Here is a 17,422-nt window from a genome sequence, read left to right as displayed (position 1 = left end):
ATATATATATATATATGGATTGTCCAGTCACACAATATTATTATTATAATTTTAATTAATAAAAAAAAGATAAAATGAGTCCATAATAAAATAAAATAGTAAAGGAGATAAACATTTTTATAAAATTATCTTCAGTTAAAAAGTTTGGATTAAGATAAACAATTAGTTTATAAGATAAGGAAGGACTGAAAAAAGATAAAAATATCTTTAGCTTTAGTTAAGCTAATGACAAAACAACATCAAATGAGTTATAATCCGTATAAAAAAGTAATTAATTTCTTTTTTTTTACATCAAACAACTATTTAGTATATTAGTTGTATAATTTTGCAAAATCGTGCATGGCACGGGCTTTAAATATATTTAATAAATTATTTGAATAGTTTTAATAATCGAGTTGTTTATATAATCACAATGCAAATTGCAATTGATAGCAGTGAGCAATTGACTTAACAGTGATTCGAACTTAACAATGAACCGTTAAAAAATGATAATAATAAGATACATAGAACATTTTGATAACCGCTAGATAATACTCGAAAATAAAGGTCTAATCTAACTGAAATCGAAACGAGACACTAAAATGTCACCTGCTACAAATCCAAAATCTACCCGACGCAATTTGACCCGTTAAAAACCTGTTTAAAATCGAGCCGAGTTTACCCGAGTCCGATATGAGCCGAATCGCTCCAGGTCAATCCAATTTGTACTAACCCGAATCGGACAAGACCTAAACTTGGAATTGAATGGGCCTGCCGTTTAACCAAATTACTGTAAATAGTACTCAATATCGTTTTATGAATCGACTAACTCACATGTGGTAGTACCGTAGTAGGATGGATAGAGATAGTTAGATAGAAATATCCAGTTGATGATCCAATAATAACCCAATCACTTGCTATAATAAAACATATGAAAACTTAATAAATGGATGAAAAACGGGCGACGAGTGAATCGGGTGATGGATGCGGGCGAGATTCAGGTTATATATACTTTTTTTTTCTATTTTAAATATAGTAGATGCTGGTAATTAAGTCAATTATTTGTTTGTTGAATTTTTTTTGGTTATAAGTTAGAGCGATTTCCAACAATAATGTTAGAAGATGCATCAATTTCCGAAATACGCCACATTCTAATTTCTTTCCCACTCTACCGTCCACGTCAACCTCTATTTCAGTTGGCGGTACTACCAGTGTCAACCTCTATTTCAGTTGGCGGTTTTGCGCTGGTTGATTAAAAAAAAAATGGACCAGTTGTATTGCTGACGTGGACGTTAGAGTGGGAAGTAAATTAGTATGTGGAGTATTTTGGGAATTTATGCATTTTCCAGTATTATTGACGGAAATCGCTCTATAGGTTATGATGATAAGAACTAGCTACCGAAATTAAATGTACAAATTTTTATATAAGGCGGTCTTACACAAAAGACCACCTCGGTGTCATATAAGTTAAGCACTAGAACTAATTAGTTAAGCACTAGAACTAATTAGTTAAGTATTGGAACCAATTGGTTAAACACTGAAACCAATTAGTTAAACAGTAGAACTAATTAGTTAAATAATGGAACAAAATTAGTTAAGCAATCAAAGTGGTTTTTTCGGTAAAACGGTCTTACACATAAATCGCCGAATTGAATGTAGGGATATATGCTTTCTTTTGGTTGATTATTATGCATATTATTCACCCGAAAATTACCCGTTCCACCTGCTTCACCCTCGAATGATGAATAGATAAATGCTGCCCTGGTGATGGATAAAGCGGATAACGGATAGATCGGGTGGAGTGGATGCACGTGTGAGATCTATCGGATCCAAACCCGACCCATTTCTGTCGCCGAAGAAGTTAAAATCAAATTCAGGTAAAGTTGTCAGGCGGTGAACCACTCTCTCTCGGGAATCTAAAATACCAATTCGACCTCTTGATAACACGAAGAAGCATGCGATCAGGGTTTCCAATTCGATTGTCTTCAATTTCTTAAAATTTTCAATTGACATGCCCGAACATGGCGGAAGATAACGACAACCATAAAAAGGAAGACGGCAGCAAGAAATTGTGGGGAATTGTGCTCTTCAGTTTGATTGGCGCCACTGCAACCACCTTTGCTGTATGTATATAATTCATTTTCATTTTTCTTCAGTTTCTTTGAATTTCCTTTTCATTCGATTGAAACGAAGAATCTATTACTGCTTTGTTATTCGAGATTATGGTGGTTTTGTTGCATAATTTGGTTGGAAATGCTTTTTGCTGTGAAATCTGGCATTGTTTAGATTTAATGATGAAGTTTTGTGGACAATTAAGTTTGTTTGATTAGTTATATTTTGGGACAGGTCGTTGGTTTGAGTTAATTTGCAATGTTGAGTTTTAATTGTTTTGCAGACTGTTGAAAATTACAAAGCTAGGCTTGTGTAGCTTTTTGTGTGACTTAGTTGGATTAACTTTTGCAACTCTTCAGAGCTGTAAAACCACCAAATTGATAGTGCTCAGGTTTTCCGCTTCTTATTTCCCTCGTCTCCTCCTATTTGCTGATCAAAACGGATGGCTTATGCACATGGAAGAATGGAATTTGCTAGTTGATTTTTGAATCATGATTGTTAGTTTTGAGTGTTTTCCGTTACATTTGGGGTGATAGCGAATTAGGAATAGGTTTTCTAGAAATTCGTTTGCCAATAGTTTCTGTAGATACAATTTCTAGAAAACTACTTCTAAGAAACATTAATTTGTTTTGAGAAACTTGGCCAAACAAACCCTTAATCAATTCGTGTAGTGCCCTATCAACATTGTTTCATGGTTTTGTTTTGCTAAAACTTGTAGTTCGTATAAGCCGTACGTTCCAGAAGCCTGCAATGAACATAAACATATTGTCATTAAATTTAGCTTGCATGTTTTTATATGTTTTCTATCCATTTAAGTCATTGAAAACTTGGCAGGTTGGACAACTGAGACAGTTTGGGCGAACTGTTGATTGGATTTCTACCCAGGTAAACAAATTCTTTCATGTGATTGTTCTATTAAGTATTTACTGCCTCAAGAAGATCATGAATGAGTTAATGTTCTGTTGATACTTCTAAATTTACTGGTTCTTTCCCCTCTTGTGATTCTTTATCACTTTATATCTCAATAGTTTATAGTTTATAATCTGCCCGACTGCCCGTTTCAATACAATGGTTGCACTTTTTTGTATGTCTAACAAAAAAAATAGGTTACAATTTTCTTTTCTGTACATTTGAAAAGAATGGTTACACTTCAAGTTTTTCCATTTTGAGATATGTGGCCCAAACTTTTTTTGATCATTTCCTTACTCTTTTAGGGCCACTGTTCCAAACTTTTATACTCTCTCTACCCCAATTTAATCACTACACTTTTCTTTTACATCCGTCCCGGGTTTAATAGTCACAATTCCTTTTATGGCATGGAACTACTAATAGTTTATTACATCTCTCTTCCCACTACCAAAAGTTAAGGCCCACACTCTCTCCCATTCAATTAAAATATTCATTCATTATCTTTAATAACATCTATTTTTTGTAGGATTTTTTGTCAGAAATGACCTTTTAAAATCCAAATTTTGTGACGAAGGGCCTTATAAAAAATTGTTGTGAGATGGGATCTAAAATTGATTTTCTTTTTTCTTCTGTGAGATGGGACCTTTACCCATTTTCCGATGGTTGACTCCAAACTCGCGCATGTTGATCACGTGCTTATTAAAAAATGATTTTTTTTCATTAAGTTTCCTCTAATTCCCTCCCTCCTTTAACTAACCTAAAAACCTAAAAAAAACCCTCTGCTTGCCGGAAAATTGGAGCCAACCATCGGAATATCGGTAAAGATCCCATCTCACAACAAAAAATCAATTTCAGGTCCCATCTCACAATTATTTTTAATAAGGTCCTTTGTCACAATTTTTTGACTTTAAAAGGTCTTTTATGACAAAAAAATCCTTTTTTCTGATTAAAGTATAATAGATAAGACAACAACTACTTATCCACAAAACATCGTGAAAAGCTAGGAAGCACGGGTACGGCAGTTTAGTGAGGTATCCGTACCGGGTACCTCTCGGGTACGGTACGGGTACCTCATGGATACGTACCGGATTCGTATCCAAAAATTGGGTACGGTCAACTTAAATGGGTACGGTCAACACCATTATTGGGTACGTTTCGGATACCTTTGGGCCTCAAATAGAAGTACCCACACAAAAAAGGCAAAAAAATTAGGTAAAGCCATCAATTATTGGTGTTAGAATCGTGATCTTGTTCGTGAAAATTGAAGAGGGGAAAGAAAAGAGGGAGGTAAGTATGTTTGCGTGAAAATAAAGGAGGGGGAAAGGATGAGGGTGAATTTCTGCAAGTCTATGTGAAAATGAAGGACAGAGAAAGAAAGAAGAAGGTGAAGAGGATGAGGAAGAAGGAAAGAGGAAAGTGAAATAGCTGTATCATTTTTTTTGAGGGAATAAGACAACAGTTGTATCCTAATTCCAACTCCCAAGGCTGTTTTTTTTTTTTTAATTTACTTTTTCTTATTATTGAAATGTAATTAGGAATTATTTTACCTTTTGTCTTGATAAATAGTTTTAAGTAGCTAAAACTCTCTCTCTTAATAGCTAGTGTATACACATTTGCGGCAAGGTTCATGTACGAAATGAGGATGTATTAATTTTTCTTATTGGATTTTTGCCGTATCCTTGCCGTACCCGTTTCTTGAAAATTTGATTTTACCGTTTCCCGTTTCCGTACTCGTCCCGGTATTTGTCCCCGTACCCGTTTCCGTGCTACATAGGTGAAATGTTTGGTGGGACAATTAAATTGGGATATAGGGAGTATTATTTTACTTTTTGGACCACTACTTTTATAATTGTTTTCCTTTCCAAATTACACTTTTTCCGGGTTTTGGTGAAAAAGTGAAGTGTTGCCATTAAAATGAAGCGAAAGGGAGTACTTTACAAATACCCACCTCTGAAGTTAGTATGATACCTACAAGTATGAATTAGGAAGATTGGTTATATTTACTTGGTCTGAGTTTAGGATGATACCTACAAGTATGTAAAACAAGTATGTAAAACACTAAAAAATATCAAGAAATTAAACACAATGGAAAGGCAATACGCTTAAACTTTCTTGAATGAACTTCATTCCAATATTCCACGAGCTTTCTTTAAAAAGAACCCCCCCTCCCCCCCCCAAAAAAAACCAACTACAAAGTGCCGAGTTCGTTTTCGCCTGTACGAATCCGACCCATATCCCGTGTGTGTACCGCGTATGGAGGGGTATGGAATGTCGAACAGCTAGTCCAAGCATCACAGCGTATGTGTAGGAAATAACATGCTGGTCCTTGTTCTAACTAGGAAATAAGAAATAACCTACTAGCAAACTTATGGTCTGCTTTGGGGTTCAAGCAATTTACACATGCAGCAAGCTGACAAGCCTATTAAACGAAATTGATAAGGCTTAAACATTCACCCAATAAGTTCATCAAACAGGTTGGAACCATAAATGCCCAAAAGACAAATAAGCAAATGTATAAAATCCACACTTTTAAGAGTATGGAAAAGCCAAATGATTCCTAAAGTAAGCTATTAACGTAAGTTATAAACCATATCATTTGTTCTCAATCCATGAGCACAGTTTACATAGCTAGATTTACAATTTGAATCTAATCTGAATCTCAAAGTATCAACAGGCTCATGTGAAGGCACAATATCAGCCATTGTGTCACGAGTGGTTTTATCTGTTCTTGTGAACCTTGGGAGTAGATTTCTAGATGGAAAATCATTAGAAGCATTTATAGCTAGATACTTGGATGAATTATAAAGGATTAAATTTAGGTTTGCAAGTCATGTGCACGCTGTTTCCTCTATGGCCTTTCCATAAAAGGTTCTTGTTATGGATTAACCTTGTAAATAACGACTTTGTAGAAAGATGGTACATTTGTTCTTCTCTTAGTAATGGAGTTTGCATTTGTGTCATGGCTATTTGCAAGATTACCTAAAAATTAAAAAAGGAGAAGGAGAAAAGTTCCATCTGTAGATGTTAGACTCTTTTAATGCCTTCCCAAAAAGGTAAGTAAGCGCTTTACTCATTCTGGAGGTAAGAAGGAGAATCATAGGACAACTTTCTTTCCTTTATGAGAACTTATTTCTTATATGTTAGGAAAGAAAGAGGGAATTTCTTTTGCCTGGATTGCTGTGTAACATGTTTATGATATAGAAATTTAATTTCTGCTCCATTTTCTCCGTTTTAGCAAAACAGTACTTTCATTAAACAAAAGGTCTTGCACGCACAAGGTGTACAATAAATTTATTGTACACCAAGATAACTTTTAATCAGTTTTTTTATAACTTTTACCTAGTTTTTTGAAACTTTTAATATGTTTTTATTAACTTTTATACGAAGTATTATAAAAGAAAAGGTTGTAGATAAACATTTTAAAAAGTTAAATGATTAGTTTTATAAATTATTAGTGATTTTGAAGAATTTTTTTTTATTCAAATGAAAAAATTTATTATTAAAAAATAGATAACTTTTACATATATAAAGGTAAATTTTAAGCATTTTGGGTTAACTTTTATTGTGGTGTACATATTTATTGTACACCACTTGTAAATAAGAATTTGTGTTCATTAAATCACCAAGCTTACTAAACCAATTTTTTCTCCAATATAAGAAATGTGTCAAAACTTCAGGGGAGCTAGAATTCCTTTCCATGTAGAAACTTCATAAATGAAGACGCACGCAGACCATTTGAGGTCAAATTGAACAATTAAACTACCTAGTGGCTGCAGCTTTTATATCAGGCCAGAAGTTCTCTGAAGTATGTCCCTTAGAAATCCGCTGAAAGTCAGCCCTTTCTCCTACTTAGCTATGCTAAAAGTCTCTCAACTTGTCAGCAGTCTATCCTACAGATAATGCATGCCTTTCCTACTGATATCTCGTAGTATCCTTTTAGAAATAAAGAGAGGAGATATATGCTTGTAAAGTGAACCTATTTGTAAGACAACAGTTTGCTTTTCAAAGACTGAATATTTCCCATCATTTGATCTATAACATGTCCTCACATTTCGCATGAAGTAAAAGATTGTAGTAGCAAATTATTGATTACATTTACATTTAAAGTGAAACACCCCTTAAGAGTTACCAGTGAACTCCATCAATGTGTATTTTTGTCTTACTTAGAGCCATCCATTACTTAAGCATAGATGTCAGTCTTGCTGGGCTTGGTTTTCAAAGATGGATGATTATGCTGAAGAAGATGGGTTACTTTCTTAGGTAGGTTTTACCAATTCCATATGATTTGTCGTATTTAAGGCTAATGGTTTTACTTCAGTGATTTGTGATGTTAATTTGTTATTTACTGTAATGTAGATGCTATTTTGTATGTTGCACACAGTTCCTCCGTGCATATCCAGTGTATGAACTGCTTTATATATTTATTTAGCCTTACTACAGAGAATTTCTGCCCCTACAACTAATTCTGTTGTTTGTAATTCTATTTCAAAGTTTTCCAGGATGCAGTCAAATAAAGGAGGAAGTGGTTCTTTTAGATCATCTTTTCAGGAGGACGCACGTAGAAGGTACAGACAGCGGATGCAAGAGGAATATGAAGATGAGCTAGAGAGAGTGGTAAGATCTGCTATATGGCTTTGTCTGAAGGAATTCTTTGTAAAGTTCAATTGTAATTTCCATACAGATCTTTTCGGGTTCTGCTTGATTGCTTTATTTATTTATTAATTAATTAAAACTGGCACATGCTTGTATTAAGATGACATTTCTCATTATATCAGTCCCTATTACTTTCAGTATGTTGATGTATTCCTTTTTAATAGTCGAGGAGTGCATTTTCAAGTTTCTTTTGCATACTTACTCCATGGCTTATTGATCCCAGTTTTATTGCTTTAGGCGTTCTGATGCATTTTCTTATACCTTTGGTTTATTGATGAGAGCGTTTGCTGATTCCTGCTCCGTGCTTCCTTGCAGGAGGAGCATGGAGGGGTTTCTGTCAGTGGATGCAAGATTATGATAGGGAGGAGAGAGGGTAAGATATTTTCTAGATGGGTTTAGTGTTGAAGGATAACTTTAGTTAACCTAAGTTGAAACTGCCAAAATTATTTGAAACCCACTAGATTGATTTTTCTATCGACTGCTATTTGAAATTAATGAATGATCTTAGTTGAAGTATTTCCTCTTTTCCATAATTATTGCAACATTTGGACATTTACACTATTTACACACTTGGCTTTGACCATCTATTGTGATTCATACGCTAGGAGAAATATAGTCATGTGGAATCTTGTTAGACTCGTCTCGATTTAACTTTGAAGATATCAATTTTATTTCATGTTATTTTATTGAAAATTAATGATGTAAGTGGTCCAAGTTGTGCACTGGGAAGTATAAAACTCTACATGCTGTAATATCTATGGAACAGAGGAAGTATAATATGTATCTCACTCTGTCACTCCTTTGGCCTTCAGAATATTTTTGCATTTTCTTTATTATCATTCAATATATACTCAGTAGAATTTACTGAATTCTTGATGTTTTGTGTCAAACTTGTTTTAAGCTGGTGCAATTTCTTATATAGAGACATAGAGTGACTTTGTTCAGTTCCTGTCTTTTTGCTTCTTACTTCAAATTAAGAGCCTCTTTTTTGCTTTCTTTCCTCTTATGTACTTTGCTTGTTTGGGCCTTGTTAATGATTTTCTTTGTAACTTGTTTTTTTTCCTAGGAGCGCATACGTCGTATGCAAAGTGTGTTCAACAGAGAGAGAAATAAGTATAAAAGAAGCTATGAGAGCTGGAGAGAAAATGGGACTGGTGAATATCATCAACATTTCCAGCGGGATGATTGGTATTGGACAGCTGAGTCTTCCTTTAGAGATCGAAAGACAAACCATAAACAGACGCCTCAAAAAAATGGATCTTATTCTTTATCTCGCCACTATGCAGTCTTAGGCCTTGACAGGTAAATGATCATTCTGTTGAAACTTACTCGCTACGTGTATGGACAACATTCGAGTTGCTGACCATTTCATATAGGTCCCTTCTCTAAAGAGATGAGAACTAATTTATTAGAGATGTAGCGAAGGCGCGAAGCATAGAAATAGAGAAAAACAGTCCTTACAGAATCTAATAGAGAAGATTATGAGCTCAAATCCTCATCTATACTTATATTAAAAAACGTTTCTAATGCATTGTACGTGGCATGTGGCACTCTATTCTCATGCAAAGGCTCAGCCTCCATGTTTTTCTCTCAAGTAAAATATATTTTCACCACCGAGACATGAATACATGACCTCTAAATTGAAATGTGAGAGCTCACCTACCAATCCAATACAATGTTATTGATTACTATTTCCTCTGTTTCTTAATAGATGCATCATATTGACTTTTTACACAATTCAATTATTAATTTTGACCACATTTATAACTAACGTGTTACGACGGAATTTCTAAATTTTAATTGTTATTGGGATAATCTCAATATATATTTTCAAAATATCTAATTTTTATAATTTTCAAAATATTTGATTAAATATATTGATGGTCAAAGTTAGTATGTAAATAGTGTAGAAAGTCAGAATGATGAATCTATTGTGAAGCGAAGGAAGTGTTTTATAGTAAATGATAATGACTCGTGTATTATTTAAAATCTTTTCAGAAGTATTTACACTTCCTACGCTTTATGGTATTAACAAAAATGTAATAACAAAACAGTATTTTATGCATTTTCTCTTACCTGAATTCCTTATTAAATTTATTAATTCATCGCATCAATTATTCTTCACTACACAGAGATTACGACGGTTATTACTATTAATTGCATGTTTTCAAACTATCCCATTTTTCGTTCATAGAATATACTTGAGACACTTGTCTTTGATCATTGCTTTTTCTGTATTGATGTTAGCACGAGCATTTTACTCCTACTACAAGACGTACCACAACCAAACCCGTTAGAATTTTAGAGGCTGTTTTACCTTTGAAGTTGGGCAAGTACTATCCTTCTGCACATTTCCTTAGGCTTTTACCATTCCCAGTCCCAACACAATCGTTGTTGTTGTGGAACAGTGTCACACAACCGAAATCCTACAGTGACACATGGTGAAAGCCCAAAGGCAAGTATCATGTAATTCAATTTGGTGCCACATAGCACCCACTGATCTGGCCAAATCTCAGAATCCTAAGAGCAATATTACCATTTTATCCCTCTGCTGTGACTAATGGACATGTAACACCTGTTATCTGATGGGCGCCAATTTCTTAAAGTGAAAGCTGGCCTTTTATGTCAAGACACTTGTCTCACCTAAACAGCCAAAGTGGACGAAACACACTAACACGTAAGAACCTACACAAGAAAGCCCTTACAGTATATATTAGTATGTTCAATTGATTGTATGAATTTCAATATAATTGTAATGTTCAGACTTCACTTTTATGCTAATTAAGTCTGACGATGTACTTTAATTTTATGTTCCAAGCCTGACTGATTTGTGAACTCCATATCTGATAAAAAATAGGTTTTCTAGTGTCATGACGTTGTTGTGAAATATGTGTCCTACTAGATCCCCTCTTTGCTTCTCCTTGAAATTGAGCTAAATGAATTTTCATTTTTTTTCATTTACAACTCTCGATCCTGATTATAGTTTGTTTCAGATATATTCTTTCACAAAGTCCTTTGTGTATTTGTTGATGCTTACATGTCAAATTGACATGCCATGTTTTTATTTGCAGGCTAAGAACAAAATCATACACTGATGAGGAGATAAAGGTACTTAATACTTCCCTCGTTTCCTTTATTTCGAAGAACACTACCTTCTACTTATTTTTTGTTTTTGTTTTAATTTATTTATGGAGTACACAGTATTTTTAGTAGTTCCCTCACCCTTTCTTATTTTCAAAAGTGTCCAAAACTGAACTGTTTGCTGGCAATTTCCTTCAGCCCCTAAATAATTGGCGACATTTTATATTGTTTAAGAAGTTGAATAAAAGCACCATACTTATGTTCCTTTAATTTAACTATGTTCATTTCCACATTGTTGTCGGTCTGTCTCTCAAAGTTCTTAATTAATGGTATCATTTCGAGCATATGGGTATGTTCACAAAATAGAATTTGGGGACAAATGGAGTATTGTTTTATGCTCTTATCTTTGAATGAGCTTTAGATTCTTCATCAAGGTTTATCTATGTGGATTTATTTATGTTACCTCTAATAGATGCCCTTTCTTTGCAATACTATATTTTTTAAATCAGTTGATTTGAATATTTGACAGTGTTCTTGGATCTCTATGTGAAGCTTTCTCTCAGTGTTTTGCTATCACTCTTAAAAGCCGTTGATGGCTTTGTATTTACCGGGATATAGGAAATGAATACAACCACGACCTAGACCACCTGTGCCAGCCCATATTGTGTTGTCCGTGTCATATTCATTGGGAGTCCTTTGGAATCTGTCTACAAGGCCATAAACCGTTGTTTATTTTGGCCCTTTCTTGCTTTTATGACTCTTGTAACGAAGTCAATAGAGAGAACAGAAAGCCATATTAAATACATATATAGAGTTATTTGTTCAGCATTTAGGTCCATGACGCTTTTATCTCTTGTTAACCTGATCACACCAGCTTCTTGAAGACGGAACTTTCTTTGAGCTTCAATTAGATAGTGAATCCCATTTCCTCAAACATCCAGCGTTCCACTGCAGCAGTTGTTCATGTGCTACATAGGTTAAAATCTCATCAGATAGAACTAGTGCTCCCCTTTATATTTGCCAGATTTATTGTTAAGACGTTAAGGTCAGACGTAAGAATGCTATGTGAATATTCTTATTGATTTCGATGTATCACGGTTTAAGCTCCTAGCCTCCCTGTGATCAGGCCAAATCTGTGGATACGGACATTACTGGAGTTTCCTCTTTTTGAAGATTTACTAGAGCTGTTTACTTAGCCAGTTAGCCAATTAGCTCTTTTCTTTGGTGTAATGGTGTAGGGAAAGGGAAAAAAAATATAAGGAAGTTGAATGGGCTTCTGAATTTCTCCAAATTCCCACCTTTGGAAGTATTTGGTTTATTAATATGGAAAGAAATTGGATTCTTTCATTTCCCTTTCCTTCTCTTCCCCCTAATAAATATCCAGCCAAATGAAAGTGAACAGATTGCAAGACTTGCTGGATTCAAATCTCTCTCTCTCTCCATCCCTTCTGTTTCTATTCAAATCCAAACACATTGCGTTATTGCAAGACTTGCTGGATTCTTTTACTAAAAGTGTTTGTGTCTTTCTCATCATTATCATTATCATTACCCCATTGCCTCAAAGAGGCTCCCGCAAGAAGCGGGGTAAGGAGGGGTCGGGTGTACGCAACCTTACCCCTGCAATTGCAGAGAGGTTGTTTTCAATTGACCCAAAAGCGATAACGGGACGACAACGGGACGACCATCTGCTACTTCATGAAATGGAAGCAAAGAGGTTTTAAGAGCCATTTTTATTTAGTCCATTACATCCCACAACCAAAAGAACAAATGAATCTTTGGCTCCATCGGAGTATTTGTGTCTTTCTCACTTAATTAAATGAACTGAGTTCCAACTGGTGTTAAAACCTCCTAGACTTTTGGAATCTGAAAAAATAGTACAATTTGATGCTTGAGTGTTAGCTACAGGTTTTTTTTAAAAAAAAATAAATAAATTCAAACAAGGTAAGCTTTATTGAACAATAATGAAGGCAGAAAACTGAAGAAGAAGATCTTAACAAACAAAAAACCTTCTAAGAGGTGGAATGCCCTACACCTACTTGCAAAAAAAAAAGCCCTACACCCCCTTGGAGGTGGCTCCCAAAGTGAACACTTTGTGTGATATCCAAAAGGAACCCACACCCCCATTTGCTAGTATAATTGTTTTCATTTCCATTTATAAATTCTAGTAAGGGGAACATGAGCATTAATCTGCAGTTAAAAGTATTGCTCTTTGTCCACAAAGAAATGTTAGTTTAGGCTTTGGCACACACATTTTGAGTTTTAATGGATAGGATTAGGCTTTATGGTAAATAATGTGGCACACACATTATGAGTTTTAATGGATAGGATTAGGCTTTATGGTAAATAGTGTAAAAGAAACAACAAAAAACTCAGCGTCTTCTGTCGCATTTTTGTATCAACAGCAATTCAGAGTTGTAGTTATTTATTTATTTATTAATATTTTTTGACCTTGCAGTCAGCCTTCAGAGCAAAGGCATTGGAGTTCCATCCTGATCAGAACCAGGATAATAAAGGTGAGAAGGTCTTATTCATAGTCTCACATATTTGCATTTTCTTTTGAGGTTGTCTCTTTTGCTGCCTCCGAGTCTCTGACACATAGCTTTGTTGTTACAGAGGTTGCTGAAGCGAAATTTAAAGAGGTAATGACGTCGTATGAGGCTATAAAATCCGAAAGGAAGGATGTAAAGTAGAGGACAATTAGTACATAAATGTGTCACAAATACTTCCTTTTAGCTACATAAGGAATCAGCTCATCAAATCCTACAAATCTGTTTCTATGTAGTTCAGTGCTTTTTTGAGAGTTCAAGAGCAAGTGTTGTAATGTAGGATGCTTCTTTCATCGATCAATTTCAGCTTCCCAAAAAATGATTGGGGCCAACATGTTCTTAGTGCAACAAATTTTGGAGCCGAGTCCTTACGCTTGCCACAGGATGTGATGTTATGGCAAAATAAAAAGTAAAATAGATAATCCCCTTTCCTGTATAAAGTTCCATACGTGTGTATTCTGGTGATCATCAATGAATGTTGTAGTGAACATTTAGTTGGCTGTAAAAAAGTCGTGACCGAATAATGGAGTAATGGTTTCGTTATATTTCATAGGGAAAAATCGTTGTTTGACTGGATATTAGACTGATATGCTGGAATACCCTATCAGAAGTTTAGTACTTGACATCATACAGTCAGGTACCAGCAGCAGCAGTTAAGAACTGACTCGACTCAAGAATGGTCCGAATTTGATATGTATGGACACCCTGGTCCAACATGGTCAAAATCAGATTTGACTGCTAGGCGGCACTCTCGTTTAAAAGGAGATGTAACACCTTCCATTAAGTTGGAGGTTAAAGCATTGAATCCATGGCGTTTTAACCCTATTGTATTGTCAACACACTAATTTTAACCGTATAAACGATAAGTTAATTTGCATCGAGAATCTCTTGTTCCCAAGCCCCATTGGTGGTTCGGAGAAAGGAAAAAGGGTATGTAGGCTATTCTCCATCAACTATATAGGTGCCGTATTACCTATTTACCTTACCCAGCAATATCTCCAAATCAGACACTAGGTTAAAAAAACTAGTAGCATAATTTTGAAGCTTTTCACATCATTCAAGTAGCATAAATTAGGGAGATTGACCATACGGCCAGAAGAATCCATACGTTGTATAAGATCCGTGTGCAGAATACGAAACTTTTGTTCTTTGGGAGACGTCCTGCCACCGGTTGCCTGCAGTAGCAACATCCCTCCTCCTGTCAGGCAAACCATTTAATGTTAACATGCTCGTTATTTTCAAATGCTTTTTCAAGCAATCTTCTGAATGTCTTGCTTATAGACTTTACGCTTTGCATCCACGGTATTGGCTGCCATGTGGGGGACCTCCAGTAGCATGGCACAAGTTAGATGAACTGCCTCCAAAAGTTCAAGGTTAATGTGCATGTGATATGGCATCTGGCGTCTTCTTTCTAGTCTCTGCTGGACAATTAGAAATCAACAAATATTTCAAAGGAAACAACCACTATATATTAATGTTAATTCTCCTCAAAAGTGTGTGTTCTTTCTCATTTATCAACCCACTATTTATACAAATTCTAATGTAACATAAACGTTACAAGCAAGCAGAGTTTCAGACACAAATTAATGCTAATGTAATATCCCTTATTACTACTCTACTATGACAGAAGTTATGTATGTATAAGCTATATTAACAATTATCATAACTCCTAAGTTGACTAACATATCTTTTTACATTACTAGCAATAATAATAATAATATCTCAATACCCCCCTCAAGTTGGAGCGTGAAGGTCTTGAATGCCCAACTTGTGAAGGAGGAACTCAAACTGTGTTTTTCCCAAGGCTTTTGTGAAAATATCCGCTAGTTGTATTGTCGTAGGAACATACGAAGGGGAAATAATTCCTTCAGTCACTACATCACGAACAAAATGACAGTCGGCTTCAATATATGTTTTGTCCGTTCATTGAACACCGGATTCTGAGCAATATGCAAAGCAGATTGACTATCACAAAATAACCGCATCCCTTTGGGATGGCAAACTCCTAAATCACCGAGCAATTGTTTAAGCCATTTTAGCTCACATGTAGTTGCTGCCATAGATCGGTATTCCGCCTCAACAGAAGAACAAGAAACGGTTGGTTGTTTCTTAGTTTTCCAAGAGATTGGCGAAAGACCAAGCAACACCAACCACCCTGTTAAAGAACGTCTTGTAAGTGGACAACTAGCCCAATCAGAATCACACCATCCCTCCAAGACCAAAGCACTATCGGACAGAAGTAAATTCCTTGGCCAGGTTTTTTCTTTAAATATCTCACAACCCGCAAGACTGCTTCCCAATGCTCTTCACGAGGTTGTTGCATAAATTGAGATAAGATGTGTACTGAATAGGCAAGATCATGTCTAGTCACTGATAAGTAAATCAATCTCCCTACAAGTCTTCGATAGGGTTATGGGTCTTCAAGTAGCGCACCGGTCGCTAATGCCAGTTTGTGATGTTGCTCCATTGGAAATTCTGTCGGTTTTGCCCCTAATAAACCCGTTTCTTCAATTATTTCCAATGCATATTTTCTCTGGCAAAGATAAATTCCCTCATGACTTCGAGCTACCTCTAGCCCCAAAAAATATTTTAACACTCCCAAATCTTTCATATGAAAAGTAGATAGAATAAAGTTAATAATCAATAACAAATTAAATTCTCATAACTTTGTGGAAATGGATGAACTGAAAAGTAGATAGAATAAAGTTTGGATTGACTTATACCCTTAAGGAATATAGAAGGCAGAATTAGCAACATGAGCTTCCACATCAACAACAACAAAGTGACCAACAATAATACCAAGAAGCAGCAAGACCAGCTACGCCGCACCGCCACAGTGGTGGGAGAGCCTGGCGGAGAGCCAGAGAGATGACAGGGAAGAGCAAGTGGAGAGAGGGAGAAGAGCAACAACATCAGACGACTAACAACCACCACGTACAGGGTGGGCATCACCACCACCAAATCACGACTCCGGCGGAGGAAGTGGTGCACCGAACAAGAAGAGAGAGAAACCCAAAAAAAGAGAAAGTTAGGGTTTTCTTCAATTTGGGGGTTTTACTTGAATTCAATAAATTAGTGATAAGAATTTAAGAGATTACCAATCAAGTAGTGTAGCAAGCATGGAGATCCCGAAACGTCACCGTCGGTGGCGGCGGCGACCCAGAGCACGAGAGGGAGGTAGAGCAAGGAAGGTGGCAGAAACAAATCAACAAACAAACAACACACATCATCAGAAGCATTGACGAGGGAGAACGGAGTACGGTGGAGGCGCTGGTGGTGCGCGGCTCAGGACAGAGAGAGGAGGGTGTCGAAGGTGGGGAGAGGGAGTGTCGGTGAGGAGAGAGAAGGAAGGTGAAGGAGATTGAGAGGAGAGGAGAAGGTTCATTATTCATTTAACAATAAGAAAATCATCTAAACACTCAGATTTTTACAAACAAGCTCAAGTATAATAATCTTAATTATTTAAATATAATTCTCTTCAACTAACTTAACAATGATTTTCTTTTTTAGGCAAAATACTTGAACAAAATATAATTCATTAAAATAGAATTTTTAATTTCATAATTAATCCTTGAGTTTAAACAATTTACTTCGGAGTACAAAATCTCAAATCTTCAAACGAATTTTTTATTCCATAAATTATCTCGAGGGTAAACTCGAAAATCAATTCGAATACTAACTTAAATACAAAATATAAAAAAAAATCTCAAATTCATTCACCAGTTTAATAAAATTTCAAGATCTTAATCTCAAAATGGGTTTAGGAGAAATTCTAATTACACGTTTAAGACGAAAATTACTCTTAATATCATATTAAGAATTGCTTAAAATCAGGGCTGTTACAACTTGGATATAATCTAAGGTTTTATGTGCACTCGGGGACTCACAATAAGTGATAAGAAAATTATTAAATTCGGTTAGAATTCAATGTGTGTTGTATATTTATTTGTGATCATGGATCAGAGGAAATAGAGTAGTCATATCCTACTAAGATTGGATTTATTAAATCCATTAGAATTAGGATTCTAGTTAATCTTAAACTCTTAGGAATTCAGATATAATCAAACACTATTAGTATTATATTTATCCTAAAATTCTAGTTTGCGTAGGATTAGGAAAACGGTTAGCTTAAGACCCAAGCT

The 17,422-nt window shown here is 35.4% G+C and overlaps 1 protein-coding gene and 1 long non-coding RNA gene across 2 annotated transcripts; one reads left to right on the top strand and one right to left on the bottom strand.

The window, feature by feature from the left end:
* The first annotated feature begins 1,796 nt into the window (after positions 1–1,796).
* On the top strand, positions 1,797–13,867 carry LOC110803957 (uncharacterized). Its single transcript, XM_022009508.2, has 7 exons — positions 1,797–2,102; positions 2,926–2,976; positions 7,492–7,614; positions 8,720–8,955; positions 10,725–10,761; positions 13,190–13,247; positions 13,348–13,867. Exons 1-7 carry the CDS (start codon positions 2,001–2,003, stop codon positions 13,422–13,424), a joined length of 684 nt encoding a protein of 227 aa, XP_021865200.1. The 5' UTR covers positions 1,797–2,000; the 3' UTR covers positions 13,425–13,867.
* Positions 13,868–14,761: 894 nt separating this feature from the next.
* On the bottom strand, positions 14,762–16,728 carry LOC110803952 (uncharacterized). The gene is made up of 2 exons (XR_002537608.2): positions 16,004–16,728; positions 14,762–15,884 (listed from the first exon to the last, which is right to left on the bottom strand). It is a non-coding gene; the product is annotated as an uncharacterized lncRNA (long non-coding RNA).
* Between the last annotated feature and the right edge of the window lie 694 nt (positions 16,729–17,422).

The sequence above is a fragment of the Spinacia oleracea genome, chromosome 6, assembly GCF_020520425.1.
Source record: "Spinacia oleracea cultivar Varoflay chromosome 6, BTI_SOV_V1, whole genome shotgun sequence".
Classification (NCBI taxonomy): domain Eukaryota; kingdom Viridiplantae; phylum Streptophyta; class Magnoliopsida; order Caryophyllales; family Amaranthaceae; genus Spinacia; species Spinacia oleracea.
Note: the sequence above shows the minus strand (reverse complement) of the source record. Positions and strands in the feature narration are given on the sequence as shown.

Bases quoted from the DNA above. Each gene is read 5' to 3' on its own strand.
- LOC110803957 (XM_022009508.2), top strand. From the start codon at position 2,001: ATGGCGGAAGATAACGACAACCATAAAAAGGAAGACGGCAGCAAGAAA. The intron at 2,103-2,925 runs GTATGTATATAA...AAAACTTGGCAG, and splicing joins CCACTGCAACCACCTTTGCT to GTTGGACAACTGAGACAGTT. The intron at 8,956-10,724 runs GTAAATGATCAT...TTTTATTTGCAG, and splicing joins GCAGTCTTAGGCCTTGACAG to GCTAAGAACAAAATCATACA.